Below are 14,452 nucleotides of genomic sequence, written 5' to 3'. Positions count from 1 at the left end.
TTTGAGACACAAACTGCCACATAATAAGAGTTTGGTTTTTTTTTTTTTTCCTTGCGCGTGTCAGACTAATTGAGCAAACAGACGCGCTATTCCCAAGAGCTGAATGAAGACTTTAATTGTTATTTACTTTTTATCCAAATCTAACTGTATTTTCTTGACGTCTTTGCTGCTCAGTGATCACATTGTGACGTTTTTAGCCTCCATTTTTGCCAATGGAATTAGGGCTTCTTAATTTGGCGCTCTATTTTTTTGCCCATTCAGCTATCGAGGCTAACACTGCTCGTGGTAACTCTCGAGTCTTTGTGGCCAGCAAAAAAAAAACATTACATCCTGTGCACAGAAAGGACATTTGATAGGCCAATTTAAATGTAATTTAATGCTATGTTACAGTGCTTGAAATGAAATTTGAAAAAAAAGAAAAAGAAAAAAAAAAGAAAAAGTCCTCTAATTTATCAACTTTCATAGCTCCAGCATTCAACAACTGAGAACACAAATCGTGTACCAAAGTAAGTAATCTAAGGTTACAGTGACTCATTTGAGATGCTAATAATAATTATCAAAAACTGTACCATCAATCCCTAACTATCTATGGACAAGATGATTTTATGAGGTGAAAGAAAGAAATTCAAGCTCTGAACAAGAGCACATACTGTACCTTACGCATCTGAACATTTTCGCCTGCTCTCAGGCCTTGCATGACACGGCACCTACAAGACTTCATCACGACTATTTATATTCATTAGAAAGTGGCAGCTACTGATTAGTAAGTCTGAGTTCTCAGAAATGCAACACGGAGGTAACTCCAGCGCGGCTGTGCTACATAAGGCAATAATGATGATAAATAGAGAAACTTTTTCAAATTCTTTCAAATCCCTATACAGCTGGGTCAGTGTATAAGACATGCCTGATGTTGTGGTTTTTGCTGTCAGTTTTCTACATACTGTCGCATTTCTGCAGGAGCTGGGCAGTGTTTACAGCACTCTGGCTGCCATCCTCAACTCCGGAGATATCGAGTTCTCTCCGGTTGCCTCGGAGCATCAAACAGACAAGAGCAACATCTCCAACATTTCCGTCCTAGAGAACGGTGAGAGAGAGGGGGGCATGGCTCCACTTCAGTCTATGACGACGTTAAACCAAGATGACCTCTTGTACACCCCCACTTCCTCCCTCTTCTGCTCCTCTACATTAATTGTGCAGAGAGCTCCAGGTGGAGTGGAGCTAAATATAGGAAACTGTTGCTCTGAAAGAAGTTATCCGTCAGTACAAACAGGCCACTGCAGAATTACAGAGACACCGTTACCAAACCAACATACATCTGCAATGGTTAGAGTTCACAGAACACAATTATTCTTACAGCATTATATTTTTTAAATTTAAACATTTGTTTAAACGTGGGTTTTCTCCGTCACTTATTGTATTGTGAAGCGTGAACATCATCCTCATTTCTGAACCTGAATGAGGGCAGTTAAACTTTGCAAACCGTTGCACGTATTACTTGCACTCGTTCTATTTACGAAACGTTAACTTTCATCCCATCCCTTATCTCATGTCCCCTCAGTGGCCTCACTGCTGTTTATCCGCTCAGACGAGCTCCAGGAAGCCCTGACCTCCCACTGTGTTGTGGCCCGGGGCGAGACGATCGTCAGGCCCAACACGGTGGAAAAAGCGGCGGAGGTGAGGGACGCCATGGGCAAGGCTCTCTACGGCCGCCTCTTCAGCTGGATTGTCAACCGCATCAACACGCTGCTGCGGCCCGACAGCCACCTAGGGTGAGATGAGGAGCACAAAATGTGATGGTGTGTGTTTTTCTGTCGTCATGAAGGCAGAATGAGGTCACCTCACAAAGTCCCTACTTTTGTATGGGAAGTTTGAAAAAGTATGATTTAATCATTGCCAACTCTTGAAAGCTGTGGAACCTGCCTAAAAAAATACAAGGATAGAAAACTAATATTAAGAAATCTTGATACACATCAGTACGTATCACATATAGTATAATGAAGATCACTGGTTCTCTCATATTCTAGTACTGATATATTGCATCTAATCTCTGTTCCGCCATACATTTCGAGTGTCTGTCATATTGCGAAACTGCAGTGGACAACTGCAAACGTCAAATCCCGTAAAAGGACACATTTTGAAATGAAAAAATGAATTCAAAGACCTGATGTTTCATTCTTCTCACCTCCAGAGAGGATGACAAGGGCTTGAACATCGGAATCTTGGACATCTTCGGTTTCGAGAACTTCAAGAAGAACTCTTTCGAGCAGCTCTGCATCAACATCGCCAACGAGCAGATCCAGTTTTACTTCAACCAGCACATATTCGCTTGGGAACAGGTGAAGCCCGCTGACCTATCGCTGCAATCAAAGAACACTTTCTAAGTGCCTGAATCCATCTTGCATTTTTCACCTTGGCACTACCTCATTTCCATCTAAATGGTGATAACAGGTCATCATTTGTCACGCTGCGCCTTAATAGAGATGGCATGGGTAAAATATGCTGCTGTCTTTATTTATGGGAGAATGAGGTTCCCCATACTCCCTCTATGCCGTCTCGTGGGTGTGTGTTGCCTTGGGGTGGGGGGCAGAGAATGGTTTGCTAATGTCAAATGATTTGGTCTCACCCATGGAGAAGAAGCTATAAATCATCCCAAACGAGGGTCAATTAGGAGTTGAGGACTGTTAGTGTTGGACTTAAACTCACTCTTGGGTATTGTTGGCATCAGGCCCAGTAATACATTTGTCCTATACTGCCACTATACTTTGCTATGAGATTAATAAGAATCATCTAACTTGTCACATCTAGAGTAAAAAAAAAAAAAAAAAAGCAGATTTAAGGTTGCGTTACTGCATTCATGTACATCTATGTGTTTCCATGCTTTTACACATGAGGTTACATGTTCTCCCACTCTATCTCCAGCCCCACAGATCTCCATGGTGCGGTTCGTTTGTTTCACAGCGTGCAGTTCGTGCCAGAATAAGCACGTTGATTCGATGTTGTTTGTTCCCATTTTGTCCATTTCTTCATGGAATAGGAGTCTCTGGCAATGTTGCTGAGTCATTCCAGCAGCCCTGAGAGTCAGTCAACCTGACGTGATCAGGTTAGCTCAATATAAAGTGGAGGGCTAAGCTCACTTTGCCCCCCACAAGATTTATCTAAATAGGGAAAGAGCAGTTTTCAACTACAGTCAGCTAAAACACAATGCAACACGTTCAGGATTTAATTTTGTCCAGTCACTGGAGGACTGATTTTGGCCAATTTATTTTTTTCGGATGCCTCCAGTATGCAAATTCTTTGTCGCTCTTACTCTAACGTTTAGTCTCTATGAATGTGAGTAGAATGAACTTAATGTAAATAGAAAAATAGCTATGATAGAAAATGGATTTAAAAAGGTATACGTGATATTCCTTCATCTAATTAAAAACACTAAGTCAAAACAAAACTCGGAAAATTCTCATTACGCGTCACAAAATTCAGTCAGCTTCTGACTTTAAGAGGCACATCTGGCTCTGTTTTACAGCTGTGTAGCAGGAAACATCAATGCAAACTATCTGGGCTTTTCCTTTATTTGTTCACCCCAATACAATCAATCCAGCTTGGTCCGATATGAGGTATTCTGCTTTAGGTTCAATTGTTTTCCAAGTGACAGTGATGCAGCAAACAAATGTTAGACAAATTATGTTTCCAAGCACAAAAAATAAAAGTCAACTTGGCATCATTCACCCTGTATTAGGTTATTTATTTAGGATCTTTATTTCATAAGTGAGAAAAGTGTTCGCTCTTGTTCCCGACATTGGACGTTGCTTTCTTTTGGCTGAAAAGCCGGCTGCTCTCTCTGTGATATTTCCCAACACATTTCAGGCTGTGGTCCCATAATAGGAGACAGCAACAATCAGAGATGGGGTTTGAAAAATCATGTATCCCCCAAACTTCATACAATATTCAGACCTTAGAACATTGTAGACCACTGTAAAAACAGAAAATGAAGGTCCGGGATATCGAAAAAGGGAGGAATTCAAAATATCTTAGAAAGCCATTAACAAAATGTGTCTGCCATTTCTGTACAGGATGAGTATCTGAATGAGGAGGTGGATGCTCGGATGATTGAGTATGAGGACAACCGGCCCCTCCTGGATCTGTTCCTGCAGAAGCCCATGGGAATGCTCTCGCTACTGGATGAGGAGAGTCGCTTCCCTCAGGCTACCGACCAGACCCTCGTAGGTCAGTCACTTCAGCTGCTGCAGGTTGAAATCTGCTTTTGGGAGGATTCACTGTCTACAGCCTTTTATTTGCCCCTGGAATTACTGACTAAGTATGCCAGCTCCTTCTCAGTAACAACTTCAAAACAAGTTCTGTGATCAAAAGTATCACAGTTTTGAGGAATGGGGAGTGAGTTTTTATTCACTTTCCTTAACCAAATGTTGTTGAGATGGATGATGGGGAGAAGCTAACCTTGTGGATTGTCTGAAAAGAAAAAAATAAATAAATAAAAAGAAAAGAAAAAAAACAGGAAACAGAACAGAAAGTTTAACACCTGAAGGGATGAGCCAAGTCTAATCCCTTATCTCTGGCAGTCAGAGAAAGACAATATTGTTCATTTGCAAAGAACAAAGTCTGAGAGAGTACAGCAAGTTTCAAAACCAATATTCAGAATGATCTGTTTTCCCATAGCGCATGTACAGTATAATTTAGTTAAGAGCTGTCATTGGGACTTCTCACTTTAGATAGCCTTGGGTGGTTGACAGGATAATGACCTGATGTGCAATTTGATATTTTAGAGAAATTTGAAGATAATCTCAAGACCAAAACCTTCTGGAGACCAAAGAGGGTCGATCTCGGCTTTGGTATTCACCACTATGCTGGAAAGGTAACTGAAATTAGATCCTAATAATGCCTGTACAGAGGTTTCATTTTAATCCGAACTATGTGTAGGCTTCTCACATAAGTTTTTTTTTTTTTCCCCTCTCTACCAAACTCCAAGGTGATTTATAACGCCGCGGGCTTCTTGGCCAAGAACAGAGACACACTTCCGGCCGACATCGTCCTGCTGCTGAGGTCGTCAGAGAACGAGCTTATTCGTAAACTTGTCACCCATCCCCTCACCAAAACAGGTAAAGAGGATGCCGGCTCTTTTTGAAGCAAGACTTAAATCTACAAAAAAAAAAAAAAATGGAAGAGGAAGGAGGAGGAAGTTGTTTGCTACAACCTTTTAATTAAACAGTTTATAAGCTGAACTAAATGCATACCTAAAGTGAAACAGGCTATTGGTACTCTTTCTTCGCAAGCATTTCCTCCCTTGTCTGCCAGACATTTGTTGTAATAAGCTGGCCTTGGCATCCCTCCTTGGCAAAGCAGGCTGCCAGCTCTGTCAAAATCGAATCACAGAGCCAATAATCACATAATCACTCTTTTAAAGTAGTCTTAAGGCTATGGTATCAAGCGCTGTTGTTTCACGACAGTGTGCGGTTGTTTTCACCGACCTCATCAACTGTGACACACACATAAAAAGGAAATACTACCGATCTCTTCTGGTATCTGCACCATTGAGTTCTTGTATTTAGGTTCTAAAGAATCAACAGGTTTTATTTTTCACAGTTCACTGTGATAGCAGCCCATCTCCAGACGTCGAGACTGCTTTCTACAAAAACTAACCCCATTAATTTATCCCAGCTGATAAAAACATGCATTCAGCTTTGTTTCTTCAGCTGATTCCTGGATGTACGAGTCTCCCCTGTTGACGGCAGTTTGCTAACCGACCCCCATCCTCTCTTTGTTTATTTCATAGGCAACCTTGCCCACACCAAGGGTAAAGGCATAAACACAATGCGCAGCCTGCGGACCCCAACACGCACCATCACCTTTGCCAAGGTACTTACAGCACTTTCTGCATTATCATTGTATAATCTCCTACATGTAGAACTTCCCCTGGGAAGTTTTTCGATTTGTTCCCCCCTGTCGTACTGTCACTACCACTGCCAAGAACTGCTCTTGAATTACAATTCATCCTCTCTTGTCTCTGTGGTGTTTGTCGTTCATGTTCTTACTTTTAACCAACTGTAATTATATCTTCTTACTTTCTTACATCTATTTCCTTTTTTCCCTCTCATCGCTCTCTTTCTTTCTCTGCCTTTCCGTCATAAAAGATGGGAATGCTAACCTTATACAGTTCTTTTTCTTTCAGTGAGGTAATCAAAATATTTCCATGTAGTTTGTGCTTCAGTGTGTGTGTTATTTTACCAAAGTGGACACCCTTAATCACACTAGATCTCTAGAATGTAGTGGCTTATATTTCTTTTAGGACCAGTTACAGCTAATTCCTGTGTAGATGTTACATAATTATGGAAGCTATATGCAAAGAATGCCATTTTCCCCTCATGCATATAGTTTATGTGCATACCAGTGAGCTAATGCATTTGTGCAAACTTGCTTTGCAAAACTGCTAAATGAATAAACATCATCCCCTTCTTCAATAAGCCTACTGAACCTTGCTGAGTGGGTAGCTGTTGTTTGTATCCATCACTGTGGTGGATTTGTCTGTTTATAGCACCATGCCTTTGAATAGATAAGACTTGCACAGTTATTAAAAGTTTTTAAAAAGATGCTTAACAAAGTATCAAAACTTTGAAAGTTTGCAATGAAAGCATTCAAATAATCAGCCCGAGTCCGTCTCGGTTGCCAGTGGCCAAATAAAAACTCCTCTCGCCAACTTAATTGCATTGTGGAAGTACGCGATTGCAATGCTTAAACGTAAGGCCCGGGGGCAATTTGCTCACCTTACAGCAAATGACAGTAGCTGCATTCAAATGACGTTGTTCGATGACTTCTTGAATCTATTTCCATTCCAGTCTGCACGTGTTAGACAAAAAGCTCATCAAAGGCTCCGCTCGTGAGAAGCCACAATGAGCTTTTAAAATGCCACAAAGCAGTGTTAGGCTGATGGCTTGCTATAAAAAGGTGGCTTCCCCCGGTGTATTTGTGCTGAGAATTAGATTTAGAGCTTGTTAAATTGTTGCCAAATATATGCTGGAAGCAGGTTAATACATTTATGTGTGTAATTTATTATGTTCATATTGATGTGGTGTTCTGTGTTGTCTTTATGAGAGCAAATACTGTAGGTTTTTGTAAACACATAGTTAATTATAATAGAATTTAAGCAGATAGCTTTTGTTTGATTTTGAAATATCTGTTTTTTTTAACTGAGTAGCACTTTTTGAAATAATAACCTCAGACAAGTTGTGTTTATGCAGACCGTACTCTTGATTTGGTACTTTTTTTTGTTTATCCATTTATGCATCTCTTTTGCAGCCTTCACGGAAATTAAAGCTCAAGCCTGAAAAAAAATGCTTGCTTGATGTACCTCTTGAAGTCTCAGTACAAATGCAAACGGTGATTGGTGTTTTTTCAAAAAAAAGATTCAATGCTTTGATGAAAAGCACAGTATGCATTAAAATTTGTAATGGAAATATGTCCTCCATTATGATTTTAAATGTGAATCATCTACAGGTGGGCTGCAGCTGACTCAGTTGCTAATACTTTACATTAACCGTAGCTCAATGTCTTTATTTTGCCCTCTTATCCTCAACTACCCAGGTGGCCTGTGTGCACTGTATCAAAGTGTTGCCATTTATCCCAGAAAACTTGTAAATGAAGGCATTTTTAGTGTAGAGGGTAGTCTAACCACGCAGTACAGTATGAATTGTGTGTTTTTTGACATGTTTAATGTTTGCTCTTTCAGCCGGGCGAGCATGGAGACATGCCTTACCACCCGAGAGAAACCACCAACATGAGAACACAGACGGTGGCCTCCTACTTCAGAGTAAGATTGTACTCTTTTTTTCATCTGCTCCTGTCAGGACAGATGTTGTTTCAGTGGTCTGTCCAATTGCAGAGATGTATTGGTGGCAGCTGTCTTTATTCTTCTTACCGTGGTTGGTGCTTTAAACCCTTAAATCAAGCCGCCTGATGGGTTTCACTCTTCTAACACTCTTTGTAGTACTCTCTGATGGACCTGCTGTCCAAGATGGTGGCAGGGCAGCCACACTTTGTGCGCTGTATCAAACCCAACAACGATCGCCAGGCCAACAAGTTTGACCGGGAGAAGGTTCTGGTTCAGCTGCGCTACACCGGGGTTCTGGAGACCGCCAAGATCAGACGGCAGGGTTACTCTCACCGCATCCTCTTTTCTAACTTCATAAAGAGGTCAGCAGGTTCTTACCTCACTCCAGGTCAAATTGAAAGAAGGAAACAGCTGACTTAAGTGATGTAAATCAAATTAAAATCAGTGTATAATGTTAGTAAACTAGGTGATTACACTGATTGTTACAGGTACTACATCTTGGCGTTCCATGCTCATGAGGAGCCAGTTGTCACTCCAGAGACATGTGCTGCAATACTGGAGAAGGCCAAGTTGGAGAACTGGGCAATGGGTAAGACTAAGGTAAGAAAAGATGTTTCATTTTAACTTAGTTTTTTTTTTTTTTTTAATTATTACTATCCGCTTCTATATGTGTTTGCTAATTCAGTTTGAATGAAATGCAGTAGCAATGGTAAGTAGGAAGCATGTTATCACTGGACCACAGAATCCGACTTCAAGCCCCACGACTCCTTGCTAAAATGCCTTTAAAATTTATACTCTGGTGACTTAGTATTTCACTTCAATAAATTTAGTGGACGCACGAGAAGAAAAAAACAGTGAAAACTGAAGAGGCAGAGGTTGAGATATCCTGACTTTGAATCCCTAGAATGGGTAAAGCTCCAGGATTGCTGGATCCTACATTTCCCATACTAAAATTCACTAGCATATTTCTTTCCTGATCAGATTTGTTTTCTCAGACTTTGCAAAGCTCCCTCTCGATGCGCAGACGACAGAATACAGCTGTTTTCACAGGCTGACGACGCGAAAACTGAACCTCGTGTAAAATCAGTGGAGTGCCCCTCTTAAAAGAACAAGACACTGAGGCCCAGTTTAATAAAGTTTAGAACAGGAAAGACTGTGTTTAATATCAATTAGCTTAATCAGAACTTCATGCTCTCGATAACTGAGTGCATTGAATTTCTAATTGCACTGACGTCAAAATAAAGCCCATGTGAGCTTGTCTTGATTATACAGTCTAATTATTACACCCACATACAATTTGTGTTTACAATTTATTGTAGAAGATTGCTTCAAAAGTCAACAGAGGGGGTTAACATCACTGCAACATACAGGAATTTTTCTGGCAAGTCAGACAAGCATGAGGAAGAATATTATGTGCTAAACTGCAAACAGGTTCCATCTTAGTGGAAGGAGCTTTATGCTTCAGTATTTTCTTCCACCATATCTTGATTCAGATCGATTTCTAAGTAAATTGGATTGAAATCTGTAAATTAAGCAGTATCTGCACTATTTGTTTTCACCTTAGGTAAAAATAGGTTTGATACGGTGATCAATAAAGTGTTTCTGTCTTGGCTCTCAGGTTTTCCTTAAGTACTACCACGTCGAACATCTGAATCTGATGGTGCAGCAGGCCACACAACGAATCATTCTGCTCCAGGCTTATGTTCGAGGCTGGCTGGGAGCCAAGCGGTACCGGCGGATATTAAAAGAGCGAGAACAGAGTGCTCTGGTGCTGCAGTCAGGTTAGTAATCTGTGCACCCTGTAAGTGTCCCAGAATATGAATGAGTCATGGACAATCACGCCAATTCATTCTTTAATCTCCAGCTTACCGAGGTCATAAAGTTCGGAAGAGGGTCACTGATGACAAAAACAAAGCAAAGTTTGAGGCCTTTATCATCCAGCTTCAGGCTGGTGAGAACAATCTTGAGATGATATCAGTTATCCTACACAATACAAGCTTGGTGTGAATTATATTGGTTTATGTTTCGCATCTTCCTCTTCAGTTTGCAGGGGCTATCTAGCAAAAAAGAAGTACAAGGAGTTGGTCGATGAAAAGAACAAGGCAGCAACTAAGATTCAGGCCCGCTATAGAGGGCATAAGGAAAGAAAAAGCTTCAAAAGAAAACGGTAGGAGAAATACAATATTCATAGTATATCCCTGAAAAAAAGATGTTGATTTGTTTTGACAAAGATGTACCGATTTTTCTACTAGGGAAGCCAAAGAGAAAGAAAAGGCTGAGAAGGCCCTTAAAGAAAAGGAGGAACAAGCGCCTGAACCAGAGAAAAGCACAAAAGACGAAAATGCCTCTACTCCAGAAAATGAAGCAAAGAATGAGGAGGAGGAAACTAAGGCTGCCGTGGTTCTCCAGAGCAACTACAGGGGCTATAAAGAGAGGAAAAAGTTTAGGCAGAGAAAAAAGACGATGGCTGGGGCCGAGCTAGAGTTACCGCCAAACACAGTGGTGGAAGAGGAACAGGAAGAAGGCGAGCAAGAGCCAACTAGCAAAGAAGAAGGAGAAGGGGAAAAGACAGCTGATAAACAAGAGGAGAATGACGAGGATGAAGAAAGTACTTATGAAGCAGAGGAAAACGATGACAGTGATCATACACAGGTGCCAGATGATGAAGAGCATACAGAAGTAGCAGACGAGGCAGTGACTGAGGACTCACCAGCAGCAGATGCTGGAAAAGAAGGGCAGGGAGAGGACATGCAGGGGGAGAATAAACAGGAAAATGCTGCAGGGGAGGAGGCTGTAAACTTAGAGGAGGAAACCAAGGCAGCCACTGTTCTCCAGAGTAATTTCAGAGGTCACAAAGAGAGGAGGAGATTGCAAGAAGATGGCAAAATCCCAGCTAAGAAACAGAAAGGAAAAAGCCCGACTGGTGAAGAAGAAGCACCAACAGTGATCAGCCCTACAGTTGAGGCCGAATCTACCGAAGTTCTAACACCGGGAGAGGAAATTTGCAGTGAAGAAACAGAAAAAGAAGAAAAAGAGGAATCAACAAAATCTCAAGAGGAAGTAGATGTTTCTTCAAGTAATGTCGAGTCGGAAGACCCAGACGAGACCAAAGCAGCTGTGGTGCTTCAGAGTAACTTCCGCGGCCACAAGGAGCGCAAACGACTCGAGGAGGAAGGAAAGATCCCTAAGAAAAGGAAGGGGGAAAAAGAGGTTACACCAGAACCTCCAAATGAAGAAGAAGAAGACAAAGTAGAACAGGTGATGTATACAGAAGATTCAGAGCCAGAATCCCAGCAGGATGCAACTGCTGAGAACCTGGATGGACTGGACGAAGAAAAAGCTGCTACTGTCCTTCAGAGTAACTTCAGAGGCTACCGGGACCGAAAGAAACTGAAAGCAGAGAGAGAACAACAGAGGAGCGCAAAGGAAGAAGCCTCAGGCGAGGAAAGTAAAGAGGAGGAGGAGGTGGTGGTGGTGCTGGATGTTACTGATGTAGAGATTGAATGTAAAGAGGGAACTAACGCTGAAAAAGAAAGACTGGAGGAAGAACAGGCTGCAGTGAAGATCCAGAGTAATTTCAGAGGGTACAAGGACAGGAAGAACTTGAAGGCCAACAAGCAAACAGCACAGAAAGAAGCTGAGCTACTACAGAGCTTTTCCAACCAGGTAATACCATTAAAAACACATCTTGTTACCCAGTCAACTCTCCAACTTGTTAATTTTTTCCGCTCATGTATTATTTCCGTCCAAATCTCTTTCAACAGATCTCACAGACTTCTCAGGACTTCGTCGCCCTGCAGCAGAAGTTGAATGAGCCCACCCAAGCCCATCAATCAAGCCCTGAGAACAATGGCATGTTTGTGAGAGGAAAAGCAATCAATGGCTATCCTCCCCAGGATCACCAGTCAAGTAAGATAAAAAACTGATTATAAAGCAATATATAATGTAGAATTTTTTCATGGATTAACCTGAGGTTAATGTGCAGTTTTGGTTCTGTTTCTGAAGCCCTGAATCAGATAATTTAGAAAGGCGGGCTGCCTGTCTAAGGGGGAAATGTATCACTCCTCTGGTCTCTGCATCTTTCAGTAGAGTCTTTTTGATTTTGCTGCACTGAAGATTTTCTTCAGACATGGAGCTAAATGGAGTTCAGATACATTCACCCACATTAGTTAGAGTGCAACTGAGTCTCTTCCTGCCAAACGAAAGCAAAGCATTATGTTCAAGCTTTGATTGTAAATATTCAGGATTTGGGGGAAGAAATCTGTCCTTATTCAGTACTTATTATCCCAAATTTAAAGGTGTTTGGGCCCGTGCCAGCTGTTTCCACCCTGTTCTTGTTTCCTTGATGTAAGAAAAAGACAGACACGTAGATTCTACGACCGTCTCCTCACAGTAGAACGCGATGTTATCTCCCGTGCGGCTTGATTAGGTCAGGAAGCGTGGTAGAGTCAAGTACCAAAACAGGAAGCGCTTCCCTGCCCAACGTTTCATCAAATAAAAAATTTGATTTGCGCAGGTGACAGCCGTAATCGCTTTCGGAGTGGTGAGCAGGCGGAAGACAGCAAATTGGAAGCTCACCCTCTCTGCGAAAAAACAGATGGGAGCTGTAACGTCACTGTTGTCATAGGCTCTGTGTCTTTAAGAAATGAAAAGACCAATGATTGCCTTTTCTTGGATTGCAACGTGATTATTCTGCAATTCATTTGATCTTTAGTGGCTTTTTTGAGTTGTTACAAAATCTAGAGTGCAGGCTTACAGTATCTCTTGAATCTTTTGAAGTCCTTTTTACTATGTGCCTAATTGTCAGCATTTAAATTCCATTTTAATCTCATCTGTAACGACCACTCACCATAAATGCATCTTTTTCCTAACGTTAAGCAAGTGTCATAGTTGCCCGAATTAAAAAGAGACTAACTTTTTTTTTTAAACAGCAGCCAATGTGGCAAAAAGTGGCAATTCTGGTTAACGGCGCCTTTAGCTTCCCAACACAGTTGCTTTAAAGACATCATCATAAGGCGACCTTATTGAGCTAAAACATTATGTAACAGTAGAATAAGTGAACAGTCAGCAAACTGACTTTCTTCAATTTTTCATTTTTAAAAAGGGAGATTGTGATATTTCTTCTTTCTTCTTTCCAAATGTCACACTTTAACCCGAATATAGTTTATTTGCCCTAAGTATGACATGCACACACATTGTAGGCAAATTTAGAACATTTTTGCCGTGGAAAGTAATTCAGGGCCTGATGTTTTTGCAGAATCATCCAGTATTGGTTTTCTGCAACCAGCATTAGATGAGTCAAGGCTTTGGGAAAATAAGCTTATTTGCTTTCTCGCCAAGATTCAGATGAAAATTTTGATACCGCTCCTTACGTCTGTTTGGTAAATATGAAGCTAGAGCCAGCATGTGGTCATCTACGCTTTAGCACACAGACTGGAAACAGAGGGGAACAGCTAGCCTGGCTGTGTCCAAAGCTAACAAAAATCTGCCTACCTTCACATGTGCTTCTATGTGTTTGGATTGCGCCGCATTTCATTTTAATGACAAATAAACCTTTTACACATACCACACACACGCACACTCCACACAGAGTTTCTGGCAGCTTACAGTCCCCTTTAAATATGGGCATGTTTGCCCTTTACAGGCTTTTCTTTATTACAGCTTGTTGCCTGAGGTAAAGAGGAATTAATTATCTGTGTTATTTCCAAGGGCTACCTCAACTCGCTATAAAATTATGCTTCTCAGCCCCACTAGGTTGTTTTTTTTCTCCATCAATAGTCCTAAGCTGTCCAGTCCTCATAAAATTTCATTGAGACAATAAACTGCATAAGAATCATTTGTGACAGACACAATGAAAGCAGAGGAATGCCAGTCCCAATGTTCTTCACGGGAAAGGTCATAAAATGTTAATCAAATTTTTGTTGAGTGCGTGTTTCCAACAATTATGGCAGGAATTAATAAAGAGGGTGTGAGAAATTGGCTTTACTTGTTTGTGCAATAGAACGAACTTTAGATGGAGCTGTTCAATAATATCAGAAACTTTTCAGCCCCTTTATCTGAGAGCTTCTGCACATGATGGATTGTTTTTGCCACGTGTTTCGCCCTCGCATGAACAGTGACTAATAATGAGCAACAAGCAAAAGGTCATGGTAATATTTTTATAATTACATTAACATATTAGAGATATTGTTACAGTATATCAATTCATGACAATTATGATAGATTGAAACACTGAGTCACTAGAGCATGAAAGATGTCATGCATGAAAGAAGCCACACAAAACTTTCATTCTACGTTCAGAACCATGCTGGGCATTGAACATGGGTCATCAAAGTTTCTGCGACACTTTGTTTGTGTCAAAGGTTGTTTCGCGTAATCTCCGCTGGAAAATTCAAACCAGCCAAAGGCCTTAGGGTTAAACTGCATTATGTATGGAGGGCAGCTCAATAAGCACAACAGATTCAAAGTGCCGGTGAATGGTGTTGGCTCGCACTCAGTCGCTTTGGTAATCCAGTCGGCCATGTTTGTGGACTCCTCCAAACTCTCGAGCCAGCTGGTCACCATGATCAGGCCGGCTAAAACACTGACCTGACTGTCACGCCGGTGTCCTCAATG

At 41.2% G+C, this 14,452-nt stretch overlaps 1 protein-coding gene across 1 annotated transcript in view; it reads left to right on the top strand.

Annotated features, from left to right (window-relative positions):
* Positions 1 to 14,452, top strand: part of myo3a (myosin IIIA) — a 54,212-nt gene that overhangs the window by 31,727 nt on the left and 8,033 nt on the right. Inside the window, exons 18-35 of the mRNA XM_040127563.1 lie at positions 958 to 1,084; positions 1,559 to 1,769; positions 2,189 to 2,336; positions 4,068 to 4,221; positions 4,779 to 4,867; positions 4,982 to 5,111; positions 5,786 to 5,868; positions 7,736 to 7,816; positions 7,994 to 8,199; positions 8,326 to 8,437; positions 9,456 to 9,618; positions 9,702 to 9,788; positions 9,881 to 10,004; positions 10,090 to 10,320; positions 10,477 to 10,801; positions 10,874 to 11,086; positions 11,150 to 11,503; positions 11,602 to 11,741. Coding sequence (XP_039983497.1) covers positions 958 to 1,084; positions 1,559 to 1,769; positions 2,189 to 2,336; positions 4,068 to 4,221; positions 4,779 to 4,867; positions 4,982 to 5,111; positions 5,786 to 5,868; positions 7,736 to 7,816; positions 7,994 to 8,199; positions 8,326 to 8,437; positions 9,456 to 9,618; positions 9,702 to 9,788; positions 9,881 to 10,004; positions 10,090 to 10,320; positions 10,477 to 10,801; positions 10,874 to 11,086; positions 11,150 to 11,503; positions 11,602 to 11,741 — 2,978 coding nt within the window. The remainder of the gene's footprint in view (positions 1 to 957; positions 1,085 to 1,558; positions 1,770 to 2,188; positions 2,337 to 4,067; positions 4,222 to 4,778; positions 4,868 to 4,981; positions 5,112 to 5,785; positions 5,869 to 7,735; positions 7,817 to 7,993; positions 8,200 to 8,325; positions 8,438 to 9,455; positions 9,619 to 9,701; positions 9,789 to 9,880; positions 10,005 to 10,089; positions 10,321 to 10,476; positions 10,802 to 10,873; positions 11,087 to 11,149; positions 11,504 to 11,601; positions 11,742 to 14,452) is intronic.

Source organism: Xiphias gladius, chromosome 5, assembly GCF_016859285.1.
Source record: "Xiphias gladius isolate SHS-SW01 ecotype Sanya breed wild chromosome 5, ASM1685928v1, whole genome shotgun sequence".
NCBI lineage: Eukaryota > Metazoa > Chordata > Actinopteri > Istiophoriformes > Xiphiidae > Xiphias > Xiphias gladius.
The sequence above is the reverse complement of the archived record's forward strand: the minus strand, read 5'-3'. Positions and strand labels throughout refer to the sequence as shown.